Source organism: Gallinula chloropus, assembly GCF_964237585.1.
Source record: "Gallinula chloropus genome assembly, chromosome: 22".
Classification (NCBI taxonomy): domain Eukaryota; kingdom Metazoa; phylum Chordata; class Aves; order Gruiformes; family Rallidae; genus Gallinula; species Gallinula chloropus.
In genome coordinates, this window is record NC_140107.1 from 9,556,067 (window position 1) to 9,572,611 (window position 16,545).

General features: G+C 57.0%; 1 protein-coding gene across 1 annotated transcript in view; it reads right to left on the bottom strand.

Annotated features, from left to right (window-relative positions):
• Nucleotides 1–15,975, bottom strand: part of RUNX3 (RUNX family transcription factor 3) — a gene marked incomplete at both ends in the record, with an annotated part of 50,919 nt that extends 34,944 nt beyond the window's left edge. Inside the window, 2 exons of the mRNA XM_084274357.1 lie at nt 346–590; nt 15,918–15,975. Of these exons, the coding sequence (XP_084130483.1) occupies nt 346–590; nt 15,918–15,975 (303 nt within the window). The remainder of the gene's footprint in view (nt 1–345; nt 591–15,917) is intronic.
• Nucleotides 15,976–16,545: the final 570 nt, after the last annotated feature.

Consider the following 16,545-nt stretch of genomic DNA (forward strand, 5'->3'; position numbering starts at 1 on the left):
CTGTTCCCTTTCTTCTTGCAGATTACATCTCCCTTCCCTGCCTCTCTCTCCCTCTCCCAGGAAGGTAATTAACCTCCACTCTCATTAAACTTCAAAGTTGCCTGAGAGCTCCTAACTGTACGGAATATCTAAGATGCTGTGACCGCGGGGCAATGCGGAGACTTGATTAAAAATAATAACCCGGGCTCCCTTGAAGGTGATGTCAGGAGCGAGTTAAAGTGAAAGGGGCGGAGGGAAGGAGGCGAATGGGTCGGGGCGGAGGGCACGCTCGGAGCCCAGCCGGTCCCTTCCGAGCCACCGGGGCTCCCTGCCCGGCCGCAGCCCTGCCCGGTGCTCGGGACTTACCTTGAAGGCGACGGGCAGCGTCTTGTTGCACCTCCAGTGGGACGGCAGCACCGAGCACAAGAAGTTGGGGCTGTCGGTGCGCACCAGCTCGCCGGGGTGGTCGGCCAGTACATCCACGACGGAGCGGACTTCGGGCCGAGCACGGGCGCCCGGTGCGGGGGCCCCCAGCGCCCCGCTGTTCTCGCCCATCTTACCGCAGGGGAAGGCCGTGGAGGGGGGTGTGAAGCGCCTGCTGGTGCTCGGATCTACGGGAATACGCATCACAACGGCGGGCGTCAGGGAGCCGCCGCGGCCGGGGGGTACAAGAAGGGGCCCGGCGGGGCTCGGCGGCGGGGCGCGGCGGGGGCAGCGGCGGCCGGGCCCCGCGCTGCCTCTCTCCGTCCCGGCAGACCGCCGTCCTCGGCGGGGCAGAGCAGGGAAAGGAGCTCGGGCTGTCCGCTCCCGCCCGGCTCCGGGGCTCGTCCCCGACGGTCACGCTGCGGTTCCGTTCGCCCCGAAAGAAGGCGGCGCAGAGCCACGTCGCGGCCGGGCGCCCTCGGCTGCAGACGAGTCCCCTCCGCCGAACGGCCCCAAAACCAGCTCCCAAGTGTCAGGCGCGCTGTCCGGTACCGTATTTACTGCCGGCCCCGGGAGGGGCGGGCCGCGCCCTGACGGACGGGCCGTCGCACCAATGGGGCGGCCGTGGGGGGCCTTCCTCCCCGCCCCCCCGCCCGGCTCCCGCGGCACTACGGGGCGTGACCGCAGCAGAAGGGGGCGTGGCCCCCGGTAACGGGGCGTGCTCGCGCGGAGCCCGGCCCCCCCCTGGGCGGGGCGGCCGCACGTCGGGGCCCCGGTGGCTCCTGTCCGCCGCCGCCGGCGGAGGGTTTTGGGGCGCGATGGGGCCGGTTTGGGGTCGGAGCCGCCGCCGTCGCCGTGCAGAGCGGCTGGGAAAGGAGCGCGTCCCCTCGGCGAAGCGCTCCCGCCGCCGCAGCCCGCGCACCCCGCGGTGGCTCGACCGTGGCGGGACGGCAGCGGCCGCGGGGGAACCGCTGGGCCCCGCCAGCAGACGCGTCCCCGACGGTATGGAGTGGTTTGCCCCACGCCCTGAGCTGAAAGCCGCTGCTCCCCGATCTCCAGCTTCTGGCCTCCCCCAAAGAATGGAAACCGCCTCCGTCTCCGGCGGTCCCGGGGCGCCCGCAGCGCCCGCCGCCCCCGGCGGCTCCCCCGGGGCTGCGGCTGCGGGCAGGGCCGGCGGCTCCGTCCGGAATCGTTGACGAGAAAATTCGTGGCGAAGCCACGGGCTCTGCGGGAACACAACGGCGGCGGCAGTTCGCTCCGCTCCGCGGCTGCCCGCGGTGCCCCGGCCGCGGAAACGGCGAACCGCGGGGCGGGCGGGGGGGCAGAACGGGGAGGCGAGGCGGAGGTTTCTTTGCCCACGCAACCCGGCTGTTCCCCGGCGAGGGGCTGAGCTCCCTCCGAGCGCTCCCGGCGGTGTTTAGGGACCGGGACGGCCCGTCGGAGCGTTCCCGGCTCCGCGCGGCGCGAGCGCAATTTTCCTTAAACCAAATAAAAATAACCCCCAGCGCCAAAACTGCCCCCTTTTCCCGAACTCCCTCCGCAAACTGATGGAACGTTTCCCTCCTCCATCCGCAGTGCTCAGCCCGTCCCGCTGCTCGTAACATCCCCCAACCCCCCCGTGTTCGTCCTAAAGAAAAGAAAATGGATGTTTTAAATCATTATTATTATTCTTTAAACTCAGATGAGAGGAGGTTCCCACTTCTGCAGCGCCCCGTTAACAACCGGGGCAACGCGAGTGGCTGCGCCGGCAGAGCCGGGTCCGTTCAGCCGGTGCCGGGGGCAAATCCGAGCCCAACCGGCCCCGGGGGGGCAGCCGCCAGCCCCACATGTCGGGCCCTCTCCTGCGGCTACCGGCGCCGAAGTCCTGCCCTTTTTAGGTGAAAGCGGCCGCCGGTTTAGTTCTATTTTGCGCCCCCCCGGGTCGGCAGCGGGGGAGGACCCACACCAACCCCGCTCAGGAGACAGGCCTGCCGGTGGGGGGGACCGGCCGGGCTGCCGCGGCCCCTCGCTGGGGTTTGTCGGGGGCTCGACGCGTCCCCGTCGCGGTAGCCCCGTTCCCCGGTACGGCCGGGAGTGGGAGTGGGGGGGCGCACACGGGAGGGATGTGCGGGGACGCAGCGCGCATGCGCGGGCTCCGCAGTGCGGCCGCGTGGCCGCTAGTTGGCGCCGAGACTCCGCCGTGGCGGCTCCGCGACGGGGCGGGCGCGACGGAGGCCCCGCTGCCCCCCCGCTGCCCCCCGCTGCCCCCCCGCTGACCCTCCTGACCCCCTGCTGCCCCCCCGTTGCCCCCCTGCTGCCCTCCCGCTGACCCTCCTGCCCCCCTGCTGCCCCCCTGCTGCCCCCCCGCTGCCCCCCCCGCTGACCCTCCTGCCCCCCGCTGTCCCCCCGCTGTCCCCCCGCTGTCCCCCCGCTGCTCCTGCTGACCCCCGTTCCCCGCTATCCCCACCGATGCCTCTCTCCCCATCACTGCCCCACCTGCCCCCTGCTATCCCCCTGACGCCACCTCTGTCCCCTCTTCTCCGCACTATCCCCGCTCTGTCCCCACCTTTCCCCTCGCTGTCCCCCAACTCTGCAAGGCGGTGCCGCTCCTGCCCCTTCCCGCGGCCGAGCTGACCATGCTGAGTGGCCCCGGAGGTGTCACCCAGTCACCCCACCCCAGGAGATGTGCCAGGGGTGTCCCCCCCACGGGCAGGTAGAGCCCTGCCGTGGCTGACCCCCACCCCCCTGCAAAGCCCCTGGGGTGGTTTTGGGTTCAGTCCCACTGTGGTAACCCCTGCTTTGAGTAACCTGTTGGGGAGGCACGTACTGATGTCACCTCGTGTCCTCTGAGTGACACACAACTGCCTCCCCAAAAGTACCCCGAGTCACTACTCCCATGTCCTCCTCCCTTCCCAAAAGCTGCTCGCCCCTCAACCTCTGCCACCTCACCCTGACCCATTCCTTACACTGAGGCGAGGGGCTGCGCACTCACAGCCCCCCCGCTTCTCTGCTGCGTAGATGCAAAGCCAGTCAGCAACTTGCAGCGATACAAAACGAGACCCAAACCACAGGGAAGTCACCAAACTGGCCCCCAAACTGACCCCCAGAGGTGCTGAACCCACCAACTCAACCACCCTCTCTTTCTGCAGAGGTGTTCAAGCGAGCAAAGCTGCCCTACAGCCACTGGCACCCATGGGACCATGCCTGCGGGGCAATTAAACCTCCTTTAAATTATCTTCCTTCTCCAGCGCAGCCAGATCCAGGGTCTCAAACAAGGTGGGGTGGTGGTGGGGGAAATAATCTCATGCTGCTCTGGTCTTCCACAAACCAGGAGACATCAACACATGGGGATTGTGCCTCCACCACCCTCCCTGTGCTCTGGAGGGGGTTAATCAAGCATAAGACCCAGGATTTGCACGGGCTTCTCTTCAAATACTTCATAAAGCTACTGCTCGCGTCGCGAGGAGGTCAGCAGCTCTTTAAATCATTACTTGCTGGGATTACTTCCCTTACAGGCTGCTCTGCAGCTTTTAATTCATGGGAGCTGGGATTTAGCAGCAGAGCCACCCGTTTTGACGGCGAGGAAGTGAGCGCAGAGGCTCATAGGAAGCTTTCTATTAAAAATTCATCGCAAACCCTGCCTCAGCCCTCTCAGGAGCACGGCGCTCAGTAGGGCCATGCGGGTGTCTGGATCTGTTTTGTAGCTAAGGGAAGGGGATCTGAGAGCAGCATGCAGGGAGGGAGCGTGCTATTCATTCATAAATCAAACAACAGATGCTGGGTCCAACAGGGTGCGGGATGGTGACAGTTTTTAACCCCCGAGTGCCGCTGCTAAAACGGGCTCCCATGGGGCGATTACGGGCGCTCGCAGGCAGAGGTTCCTGCGGGAGGAAGCTGCTGGGCTCAGGGGAAGAAATAAGGGGAAACTGGTATGGGGGGGGGAAAGGCAGTGGCTGCCCCAGACATAAATCAGGGGGAAGCCTGTGCTCGGGTGAGGGACCAGCGGTGAGACCGGCCTGTTGACGTCTCCTGCGGGGCTGCACTGAGTTCTGCTCAGCGGCCGCTGTGCCCGGGTCGGGTGATACCCGCAGTGGGGAAACCCTTCTCAGCGCGGATGTCTCAGCTCCCAGGGTGACCTCAGAGCTGGGACATCCATTAACCCCATGGGAGCTAAGGATGCTCCAATCCACCTTGCTGCTGTCATGGTGCTGGGTGCTTGGGCAGGACTTTAGCACGAGTTTCAGATCCTGGCATGAAACGCTGCCAACCGGGGGGTATCTGACTGAGATTCCCAGCTGGACCCCTGGGACCACGTTTAGTTTGTTCACCCTCATTTGAACGACAAGAAGAGGCCACAGCTGGAGAAGTGGTTGTTGACTCTTCTTACAGCTTTGGGGCTTGCCTGCCCCTCCCAGTTCTCCCCACTTTATACCAGTGTGTTGGATGGCCAATCATCAATTCAATCAGAGATGCTCCACATGCATATGCACGTGCACCCACACACGCGTCCTCAGCCCCTGGGCACCTGAGCGGGATGGGGACAGGCTGGAGAGGTGCTGCTGCCATCAGGGATCTATCACCTCTCTAAACTGAGTGTGAGGGGATGCAGGTCCCGATGCCACCCCAGCACCAGCCCTCACCGGGCGCCCTGCACGTCACAGAGACCCCGGAGCGTGCGCAGGGTGAGATGGGCTTTCAAAAGCTGCGAAGTGACTTAGGAGCACGAGTGTGACTGACGTGAATCCTGCGGGGCTGAAGTCACGCAAGTGCCATTCTTCATTGTTCGGGACCACGACTCCCCTCTCCCCACACCAGCCCCACAATGAGGAGCATGTTCAGGGCTTTACATCCTCTGTGCTATTGATAGCGCGGCCGAGCTTTTTTGGAGCGTGGGTCCCATCTGCCACTTCCACTCCTTTTTAAAAGATCCTAATGACTGTCAGATCCTTTTAGTTCTTAATTAATTTCAGAGTTCAACTGCAAATAGGAAACAAGGCAGCTTTTGCCCTTACGCATATGAATATTACTGTTCCATTTAATGTGGTTACTGGTGGAATGCTGTTATTCATTCCTGCCTGCAATAAAAGCCACATGTTTTTAAAACTTTGCACTTGAAAAAACTTTTAGGAAAGAAATCAAGTATGTTTTGTATGCATGGCATGAGATAAAAACTAGTCATAAATATTCAAAGAACAGTTAGAGCTTTATGCTTGATTTAAACAAGTGAACAGAGAAGTAGGATGGTTGAAGTGAGTGGAGAATGAAAGCCCAACGCTCCTGTAAGAATGTGCTTATGCAGAGAAAAGGAACTATTCATGCAAAGGTTACGGAGCACCTAAGGACATCCCATCTCCTCCAAAAATGCCCAAAGGTGGATAACACAACTGGAAACACTGGGCTTTGTTCAGAGCTATTCAAGTTCATGGGAGTTTCTCTCTCTTTGGGGGTTTCGGAGTCATTTTAGAGGGCTGTGATGCCTCGTGCCAGACTCTGGGGAGTGAGGACTCTTCTTGCATGGAGACCTCTCCAACGTGCCTGTTCCCCATCCTGGAAAGCGGACGGTTGAGGTTGCAGTAGTGTTTTGTGGGACTCCTGGGACCCCTGGACAGACCTTCCCAGAGCCCAGCACAGCTGGAACCACACAGGAAGGGACTGAGCGGGCAGTGCCTGTCCCACGGCCGTGCTGCCGGAGCCTGGGGTAGTGTTGAGCCCTTCAAAACCCAAAACACGATGGGTGTGGGGGGGGAGAAATAAAAAAAATTCCAAAGGAAAGAAAAAGGGGAAATGTCTGGATGGTGGAAAGAGGAACTGAAAAGCACATGATGACGAGAAAAGTACAAGAGGGTGGATGCAGAAAAACACGATGTGATTTCTAAGGGCTAGGAGAGGCGCACAGAGGAGTCACTTGTCACGGAAAGGCTCCTGGGACCAGTGCTGAGGGCCAGGGCACAGGGAAATCCTCCCGCACGTGCCAAGCACAGCACTCTTGCAACACCAACAGGCAGCAGAAAGCCCTTTCTTGCCTTGGAACATAGCCATGCGCTGGCCAAACTGCCCCATCACTCACCCCTATCCCTGGTTGCAGGGGAAATCGACCCCCTGTTCCTGTACAGAGGCTGAACGGGGTGTCCTGAACAGCCTTTTTTGCCGCTGTTCCCTGCAGCCTGGCCCAAAATGTTGGGGTGACACTGGGCATCACACGGATGCTCAGGGCTCCTGTGCTACACTGAGGTTTTCAGGAGAGCAGGGAGCACATGGGGACCCTCGGGAAGGGTTTCACATCCACACATTGAAGCGGTTGCCAGGGATGTGCTTGAGCCCCTGGGAGGTGAAGTGAAGCTGAGCTGGGCTCTGGCTGCTGAGCTGGCATCCCTTTGGCAGAGCGATCCCTGGAACCTCTCACCTGCCTCCCCGCAACGGGGCAGCGGGCTGGTAGCACCCCTCAGCCGAAGGATTTAGGTTCCCTATTCACCCTTCCATAAAGCCTCACTGGTGTGGGTCTGCCTGACACCCCGACCAGTAAGTTTGGTGGGGTTCAATTGAGGAAACCACCAGCACTTACGCACCCCGTTAGGCACAGAACAAACTCCCCAACTTGGAGGAATCAGTCACAGGCCCAGACCGACACAGACGGTACTTTTCTGGTTTCTGGCTCTGAACTCAGACAAACGCAAACACGATGATATTTAGGAACTGCCATTAAGTCACCACTTGCTCCTCATCCATCTCCAGCAGCCTGCAAAGGGAACTGCGCCTGCTCGCCTCCACCAAACCCCCCCAGCCCCACGCTCATCAGTGTGAGATCATTTTTTCAATTTTTGGGGTGGTTTTGTTTTGCAGAAGTTTCTTCTAGAAGTTCATCTGTGAGCAGGAGGTGCCTGTCTGCCTGGGTCAGCTGGCTGATACCACGAGCGGGCTCCTCGCCCCAGCCCAGACAGCAGCCCGGGAAGTTGGAGCAGTTCAGCAGCAGGTTGGGGCTGGAGATGAGAGAAATGAAGAACTTGCCCAGACAAAACAGTAGCGGCTTTCGGTCTCACATGAGCAGCCAGCTCTGTGGGGAGAGAGGGGATCTTATCTGTGAAACCCAACCTCAGCTGTGTCCTGGGGTCTGAGCTGGTCTGTGCCTACCTGACCCTCCAAAACTGCCGGCTTGGCACCATGTGTGCATCCCACCTCTGGCAGTGGGGAGCCCCATCCTGGTCGGAACACGAGCCCAAGGAAAGCCCTGCCAGCCCTGTCAGGCTCATGTTCTCATCCTCAGCATTTCAAGAGATGAGATAGATGTTCCCATCCTGCGAATGGTCCCTGCGCCCCTGATGTCAGCGGGATTCAGATGTGTTGGGTTTTGGCAGGGTCAGGGTCTCTTCATCCCCAGCCACCAGCTTGAGAGCAGTGGTGGTACCAGTGGTGGTTGGGGATGAGAGGTGAAGGGCTGGGGAGACACACTGTGAATGCTCACCTCAGGAGCACATCCCAGTGCCCCAGGTCTGGTCAGTTCATCCCTTCTGACACGGGGTGGGATGGTCAGACCAACCGACCGAGCAACTATTTCTGCAGCACGTTGGGTTGAGCGGTGTCTGCTGGCTGTTGAACTAGAAAGAGGTTTGTAACAACCAAAAGATGCCACCTTACAGGCTTACTAGCACACCTCCTACACCAAGCATGTGCTGATTTTCCAGGCAGCACTGCTGGTCCTGTTTAACCCCTGCTGTGAAGAAGTCCAGCTCCTGGTACAGCCGGGAGGCAGGCACGGGCAGCCGGCCTGTCCCACCACCAGCCCAAAGCTTTGACTTCATGGGTCCCAGTTGCTCCCCCTGTCACAGATACGACCTTTTTGTGGGGTCTCAGAGTAAAGGAAGCTGAACTCTGGCATTGCAGGAGGAACGAGCCCCTGCAAACCACGGGAGAAAAACATGTGTTGGTGGTGCCAGCTAGAGCAGCTTGGGCTCCAAAGAGTTAACCACAGCTGGGGCTGACCATGAGCTATATCATCTCATCTCACCTCATCATTATACTCCTGTCCTCATCCCTGTGATCCCTGACTTCCATCCCTGTCTGAGGGAGGAAGGTGATGGGATGAATGGCAGGATGAGCTCAGCTCAGGACTGAGCTGACTCAGTCCTGCTCCCAGCAACACCCTGGTGCTGGATGTCCCATCAGCACCCGCCCCACCACAAAACACCTCTGTGGTCCTGACTCTTCTGACAATGGACCAAAGGTCCCCAGAATGACAAGAGAAAGCAGGTAGGTTTTGGCAGCCCCTTGGGCTTGCAAGAGCAGGCCAAGCCCCTCTGTGTGATCGCAGGGCTGCGGTGGGGAAGCAGAACTGAGATGGAGCAGAGACAGACTTTGGGGCAAAAAAAACAAGCAAGGCTCAGCTCTGCGCCCAGCTGAGGGTGCAAAAGCCAGCACAAGGCACTGATGTGGAGTAAATTCGGGTTGTAAAGGCTTTACCTTTGGGATCCTCCCAGGTAGGGAGGGTTTAAAGGTCTGACCCCCACAGGAAGGAGGCTGAGGTGCCGACAAGCGTCCCACCACCCTGTTCAGGGACAAGGACGTGGTGCTGGGGCTGCTCCTCCCAGCCTGGCAGTTCTGCTGAGTTTTATGGAAAAAAATATATGGTAGGCTCCCTCATTCAGCAAGATTTTTTCCAAACCGACTCCAGGGCTAATAAAAAAAGGTGTTTAATTACAGGGTTCAAGGTAATTGGGCACAAAAGTGGCCAGTAAAATGCAGCGTGGTGCAAAGGAGCTGCAGAACAAGGGCTTGATTTTGGAGCAGCACATCTGATTTGTTCGTTATGTTCTCCAGCCCTAATGAGGGAAAACTCACAGCCTTTCCCAAATTCCCAACGTCATGGCACTGAAATCACCGTGCTCCTTCCTTAAATTATCTCTGTGTGCACGGTTCCAGTTTAAAGGGGAAAGTCGCAGCCTGTGTCTGGCATCCAATGTCTGCCAGGCTGGGGAGGAACAGTCCCCACCCTGGCTCTTCCAGGCACCCCATCGATGGCTATCCCCAATCCCAGCATCTTCTTGCCTCCATCACCACAGAGGGGATCCAGGGAGTGATGTTCTGTAAAGTATTTGGGAAGCGTTTGGAACAGGAACGGTGGTTCGGTGGCTGTTTGAGTGTCATTGAGTGAAGCTTCTTCCACCGGCTTTTGGCTTCTCACTGGGAGGGAAGTTGAGGCACAGCTGGGAATGTTCCTGTCACGGTCAAGCCGGATGGGAGGCGTGTGAGGGTTGTGTTGCTGGTTGGGAAACGTGAGTTCACTCCAGAAGTCAGGGAGCAGCTGCTCCCATGGCTCACTGAGGTTTTCCTCCAAGGAACCTCCCCTTCACTGCAAAGTCAGTGTCAACCCACGAGCCTCTGGCACAGCACCCATCCTAAGGGACACACAGACCTGAGCTGTGGGCTCATCCTGGGCACAGCACCCAGAGCCATGCAGAAAACCTCTTGCAAAGCCCTGACTGCAGCTCGTTAACACAACGAGAAGCTTTTTAATGACCAGCTCACGCTATCCTGCAATCATGGGCACGGCTCGCTCACCATCAGCGCACGGAGAGTTGGTGACACCCTTTGTCTGTCTGTCTGTCTGTCCCTGTGCCAGGCAGCACTGGCGGGGGCCCAGGAGGGTGTGAGCAGCCCGACTTTGGTCGGGGGTTGTGCTGCTAACTTCATTCCTGCCATTTTGTTTTGATTTTTTTTGAAGCTATTTTAACAAAAGCCACGCTGTGTTGTGAAATCACATCCCAATATAGCTGCCATAAACACACACACAGAGTGGCTGGAAAAAAAACCCCAAAAAGCAGCCCCAGAGCCCTAAATCCCATCATTACTGGGAGAAAAGACCAGGGGAAGGTGCCTTCCTCCCAGCCAGGCTCCCTGCTGGCATGTGGCTTCCTTGCACCCATAGTTGATGGTTACAAGGTGAAACCCTGTCCCGGTGCCAAAGGCACCAGTGAAACCACAGTGCGGGCGGTTGGTGCCCTGGATGCCAGTAAGTGGGGTGGGGGGGATGCATGGCTGGTGTTGGTGGTGGGTTGAGGTACCATGAGCACATCCCTCAGTTCCTGCTGCCCCGAATCATGGCACCTTGGGACACAAATCCTTCCTGGAACACAAATCCCTCCTGGGATACAAAACCCTCATGGGACATGAGTCCCTCATGGGACACTCCACATCAGGGTGGCAGGAGGTCCCTTCCCAACCATCGTGGGGACAGTTGCATCTCCTCCCTAGCTGGAAACACCAACCCAAGAGCCTCTTATCCCTCCATCCAGGATCCAGCCATCCCAGAGGCAGAGGTCTCCAGCACGACAGGCACTGTTGGCAGAACGCCTGTTTTTTAGTGTCTCCCTTCCCAACTGAGGATTTGTTTTTTATATATATATATAATTTTTTTAAAGTCTCTCCCTTCTCCTCCTATTTTGGTTGTTTTTATATTTTATTTTACAATAGCCAAATAATACGTTCCTCATGTTCCAAATGCGCTCGTTGCTTCCAGTGGGAATGGAAAATCATTGTTTCTTTTTATTTTCCCTTTTCTTTTTCTTTTTAATATGTTTATGTTATGGAAAATACCCCCAGATTGCAGACGCGTCGGCTGTCCCATTTTCTTGAAAAAAAAAAGTAGAATAAAAAAGAATTAAAGCATTTTTGGAAAGGCAAGAGCTGAGGAGAAGGAGGAGGAGGAGGAAGATACCAATGCTGTGGTTGAAGGCTGTGCCTGGCACCCTGCAGACAGCTGTTGTGTTCAGCTTGGGTGTTGCTTTCAGCTAGGAGTACATCGTGGCATCGCCATGGTCCACACAGCACCAGGGCCACATCCTTCCCCCTTGGAAGGGGCCATGGTGGGATGCTGGTGCCCAGCATGAGAGGTGGGTGTGTGGGTGTGCTCCCTTTTCCCTCCTTTCCCATGCACCCTTCTCTGCTGAGGACTGCCCAGGGGGGAGCTGCTGCTGGCACCCTGACCCCGGCATGCCAGAACACCTCTCAGGGCAAGGTTGATGTGTTTTGACCAGGGACTGAAGTTAAAGGCTGCTGGGATCTCTGGGACAAAGGGCCAGGAGTAGGGACACAGTCCCAACCTCTGCGCTTGCCCCTGGGGAGAGGTCGGCGCCTTGAACCCCACCTCACTTGCACAGCTGCTGAATGCCACCTCTGCACAACAGTTTCTTCCCACCCTACAGATACCTAGGAGAAAAATCACGAACAAGGTGACAGGAGAGTAGGGGACACACATCCCCCAGGAAGAGCCCCAAGTCCCCATTGCCAGCACCTCAGTACCACTGGGGACCTCCTGGCAAGTTTGTCAGCACTCAGTCTTGTTTGGGGTATATTTACAGCGTGGCCCATGGCTCGGGCTCGTCGCTTGGGATGGGAAGTCACATTCTCTCTCCTAATGTCAGCCATGTGTGGATCTGAGCCTGCAAACATGCAGCTCATTCTTTGTTTCCCAAACCCTACGCGGCCAAAACAGTGGACCACAAACACTGACGACATATCGGAGGAGATCAAGTCTCAGAAATCATCATGAATTAAAGTGCTCAGCAAAGGGGAATGCCACTGTCTCTCTCTCCCCCTATTAGATCATAACAAGGTGATGAGAGACAATGGATTTATACTCCTTCCCACACACAAATATATTTAAAAAAAGGAAAAGAAAAAAAAGAAAAAGGAAAAAAGAAAAGCCATGCCACCAGTCAGCAGGGTGCCCTTGGAAAAGGCGAAGCCACTGACAGTCGGGAGCCAACAGCTCTGAGCACATGAGCCTTCCCTGGGAGGGGAGGATGAGTGGAGGCAAAACAGATTTTGTGGCCACGCGGTGCCAGGCACCAGGATCCTGGTCCCACAGGTGAGGACTGGAGCTTCCCAGGTAGCTGGGACAGAGGGAAGCTCAGAGGCAGCGGGGTACAGAGACCTGGGTGGGCAATGCTCAGGGGGTGTGCAAACACCTGCAGGTATTGCAACGCTCAGGGGGTGCAAATATCTTGGGGGGGGGGGGGGGGGGGGAGGGAGGGGGGAAGGGCCACCTGCCCTTCCTCCCCCCCCAGCACCCAGGCTCTTCTTCTCCCACCCGCAGACACAGGTATGGGCAAGCATGCTCCATCATGCCTCCCCCCCCAGCACCCCATCGCCATGGGGAGCTTAGCTGCCCCTAAGTTAAAAAAAATAATAAATCAGCTTGGGTGCCAAAGGATGAGACAAACCAGCTGCCTGCAGACCAAGTGGAGCTTGGGGACACATCACAGGCACAAGGTACCCGGAGCCTGCGCCGGAGGCATTGCCCTGAGCATGGCGTGGCACGGGGAGGAGGAAACGGCTGGAAACACTGCCAGGGTTACAGTTCTCTGTGGTCAGGAAGAAACACAGAAATCCATTAAAATGAAGTCTGCTGAGCGGGAATCCTGCGGTGGCCGGTTGTGGGAAGGGTGGAAAAAGAAACCTCTGCTCAGGGCAAGCCGGGGCCATCGCCTCCGCCCCACGGGCCAGGCCAGGAGAGCCACGGGCTTGCAGTGAGAAGCAGCATGACGTGGTATGGCCACAGCACCACAGTACAGGCCGCGGCTCCGCATACCGCTGTGCACCATCCCCAGCAACAGCCACAGCCCCCAACACAGCACTTGTGAAACTCTGACTCATGTCAAGCTGGCGACCGGTGCATAGAAATGGCGGTGGCCTGCTGCACCAGGGCATCACCCACTTCCAGATCCCAAACGGTGCCAGCACCGCGGGGTCTGGCCTGTTCCTCCTCAGGCAGGGTGAGGGGGCTGAGCTCCCTGTGGCACGACAGCTTTGTGCTTCCCCAAGATAATGGACCCCTTCCTTGGTGGGTGTCTGACCCCACCCAGGCACAGGCCCACAGCCCTGCTCCTTCCTTCCCTGGGCAGAGCAGCTCCATGGGGACCCTCAAAGCCTGAGAACATCCAGCTGCACCCTGTCCTCAGCCCACCCTGCCTCGGCAGCCCCGCACACCGTCGCACCCGTGGTTGTTTCTGCAGGCTTCCCCTGAAAATGCGGTGGCAGCTGCTGAGAGCTCCCTATCCTGACAGCCATCACTAGCGAGGAGCTGACGCACCGATGTGACATTTGTGGTTTGATGACTTAGAGGCAACTGTCTGCCACCGGGACGTTGGCTCCAGCAGTCCCGGGAGGGCACAGCCAGACCCGGGAGCTAAACTGGAGGGCATTGGGATGGAGCAGAGAAGGATGTGGTTATTTTTTTCCTCACAGAGAAAAGGATTTGGCATCCCTGTTGGAGGAGTGCAGGCTGGTCCCATGAGCTGTGTTGGGAGCTCGAGCCGGCACCCACCACAGGCCTCGGCCCTTGGGAGCAGCAGGGGAGTGTCTCCCCAGTTCAGACCAGTTTATCTTGTGGCTTCCGGCTAACTCTAAGAGAAGCGTGGAGACAGCAAGGCACCAAAACCAGGGTTTATACCCCCAAAACCATCACCTGGAGGCAAACATATTACAGCCCCACCCGAAATTTCGCTTGGATGTGTATCCAGCGCGTGTGAGGGGGGGTTGGTGCCACAGTCCCATGTGGGCTCCTTCACCCGCCTGAGGAAAGTAAAAAAAATCCCTTTTCTACCCCAAAAAAAAAGAAAAAAGTGCTTCTAGACTAACTAGCCAATAATACCTTTGGGATTTTTCATTTCATTCCTTAAATATTTGGGCAAACAAACACCCATTTTCATGGATGTGCCCAGAAAAGCAAACAAAACCGATGAATGCGGTTGAATCCCCCAAAGCCATGAGGAATTTAAATGAATGTTGGTGAATGTTTTGCAGTACTCACCCAACTCTAACCAGGCAGGAGAAGACACACTGAGCTCCTTAAAGAGAAACAAGGATTTCTTGTCCAAATACTAAACAAATGTTCCACCATTTGGCCATATTCCATCCTTGGTGCGATCATTTAATTCTTCCCCCCCCCCCCATTTAATATAAAATCATGTCTGAAACAAAGATGTTTATTGCTTTTATGAGTTCCTATTTGTATGGAAATCGCATACAAGACGTGATATTTCTGTTGCTTGCTCTCTTTTTATTTTTAAATGAGCAAGCCCAGTTAAACCCCAGCATTTCTTCATCTGGCTTGCGGAGGGAGAAGTATAGATTAAAAAGAGCCATGCAAATGTTTTTTATAAACTTCTCTTATTTCCCTGCCATGGGACTGCCTTTAATTAGCTGCACAGAGTACAAAGGACACATTTATAATGCCACCATCTCCGAGCAGAGGGCAGCGAGATGAACATGGCTGTTTTGCCTATTCGCATCATGCTCCGGCGCAGTTTCTCTGTCACAGGGCTAGGGAAGCCGGTCTGGATTTACCCCCTCTTCTGCGTCCCCATCCCTCATCTTGTGCTGCCTCACCAACACCCTCTGCCCAGAAGACGACTCCAAGCCATAGAGGTGTGGTGACGCTGGTTGACACCACCTCAAAAGGACATGTAACCTTTCGTGTTCTCAAAAATAGGCCCCAGCCTGGTCTGCAGCAACACGTCCCTGGCTGAGCTGCTGCGTTTTGCTCTTTGGGTGGGGTTGACAATCGCCCTCCTGCCTGGGTTCAGCATGGTGTGCCAAGCCATCGCTCAGGATGTGGGTCCTCACAGCCACCATTGGCTTAAGCTTTCGCTCCTGAGCCGCATCGGGAAGGGAAAAGGCAAGGGTTCACAGAGCTCTGCCCAACACTTCGGCAAACACTCAGCTTCTCCCTAAAAAGGTCTTGGCACCCACCTGGGACCTGCAGTCCCAACAGCTCCAGCCCACAGCCCAGCTCAACAGAGGAGTTACGACAAGAGGACAGCGGTTGTGAAATGAAAGGGGGTCAATTCTGGGGATGGGGGATGCTGCTGGGAACTGAAATCAGGCAGAGGAGGACTCTGGGGGGGAAGTGACCTGCTGTCACAGGCGGTTTGTCCATCCCGAGGCAGCCAGAGGGATGAGAGCCCCGTGTCCCAGCTTGTGCGGAGAGGCCGGAGCCAGCCGGTCAAACCAATCCATCGCCCATATCTAGCAAAGCACCAGGTACAGCTGCTGTGGGCTTTCATATTTAAAGCAATACCTACATGTAAGTGTGAAATAGTAAGCGCTGACCTTTCACAGCTCTTCTCCCCTTGCAAACTGGCTCCTCTTCAGCAGCGATTTCCATCGCTGCTGGTTCTTTGCTCCCTGCCATGCACCTGCCCAGAACCCATTTCTCAACTCAAGCTGCACCAAACGCACTGAAATCAATCCCAGCACCTCTCAACCCTGACTCTCCCCAGCTCCACAAACATGTGGGAAAAAGGGAAATTAAAAGAATAAATAAACTTGAGCAAATCCCCCCACCGTACCAGACAAACACGGTGTCGGCCCAGAGCATCATAGAGCCCATAGAAAACCCCACTGGGCAGCAGCAAGGAGCGAGGTGCCAGCAAAGCCGCATCAGAGCTGGTTTGCTTCTTTGCAAATAATAAATGAAATAAAGTCAAAACCCGACGGCATTTCCTGCTGCCGAGGAACGAAAGAGCCTGGCTTGTACTCACCGCGCAGGAAAGCGGAGGAGTAGGTGGTGAAGGAGTCGAAGATGCTGTTGGAAGCCATCTCTTCCGTCCCCCCTGTGTCCCGGCTTCCCCAGAAAAGCTGCTGGATGGCAGGAGGAGGAAGAGGAGGGACAGGAGAGGAGGCAGCAAGGGGGAGGAAGAGGAAAACCCCGCTGGCGGCACAGGTAGCCTCTGGCTGGCTGGTGGTTCTGTGGTCGGCACGGCAGAGCCGCCAGCTCGGCATCCGCTGGGTGGGAGAGCGGTGTCACCTGATCCGTGGCGTCAACAGGCCAGCGATATCGCTGTGGCTTCGGGGTGCTGGGGTTGATGGTTTTTCTTCTTTCTTTTTTTTTTTTCCCCTCTTTTTTTTAACTAACAATTTCATGGTTTGTAGTTGGCGGTTCATGGGAAGCTCGCTCGGACTCGTGGCTGACTGACAGACGGAAGCGGAGGAGACATTTCTGTTTAATTAATTATATTGTTGCCTTAGAAGAAACGAAGAAGAGAGCCCGTAGATTCCTAATTGGGTGATTGAAGTAATAACCCATTTACATGCCGTGGTTTTCTCCTTTTAACTGCCTTTTCTCCCACATTCACCACTTGTCTGTATCCTAATTTTGAGCCGCGCACG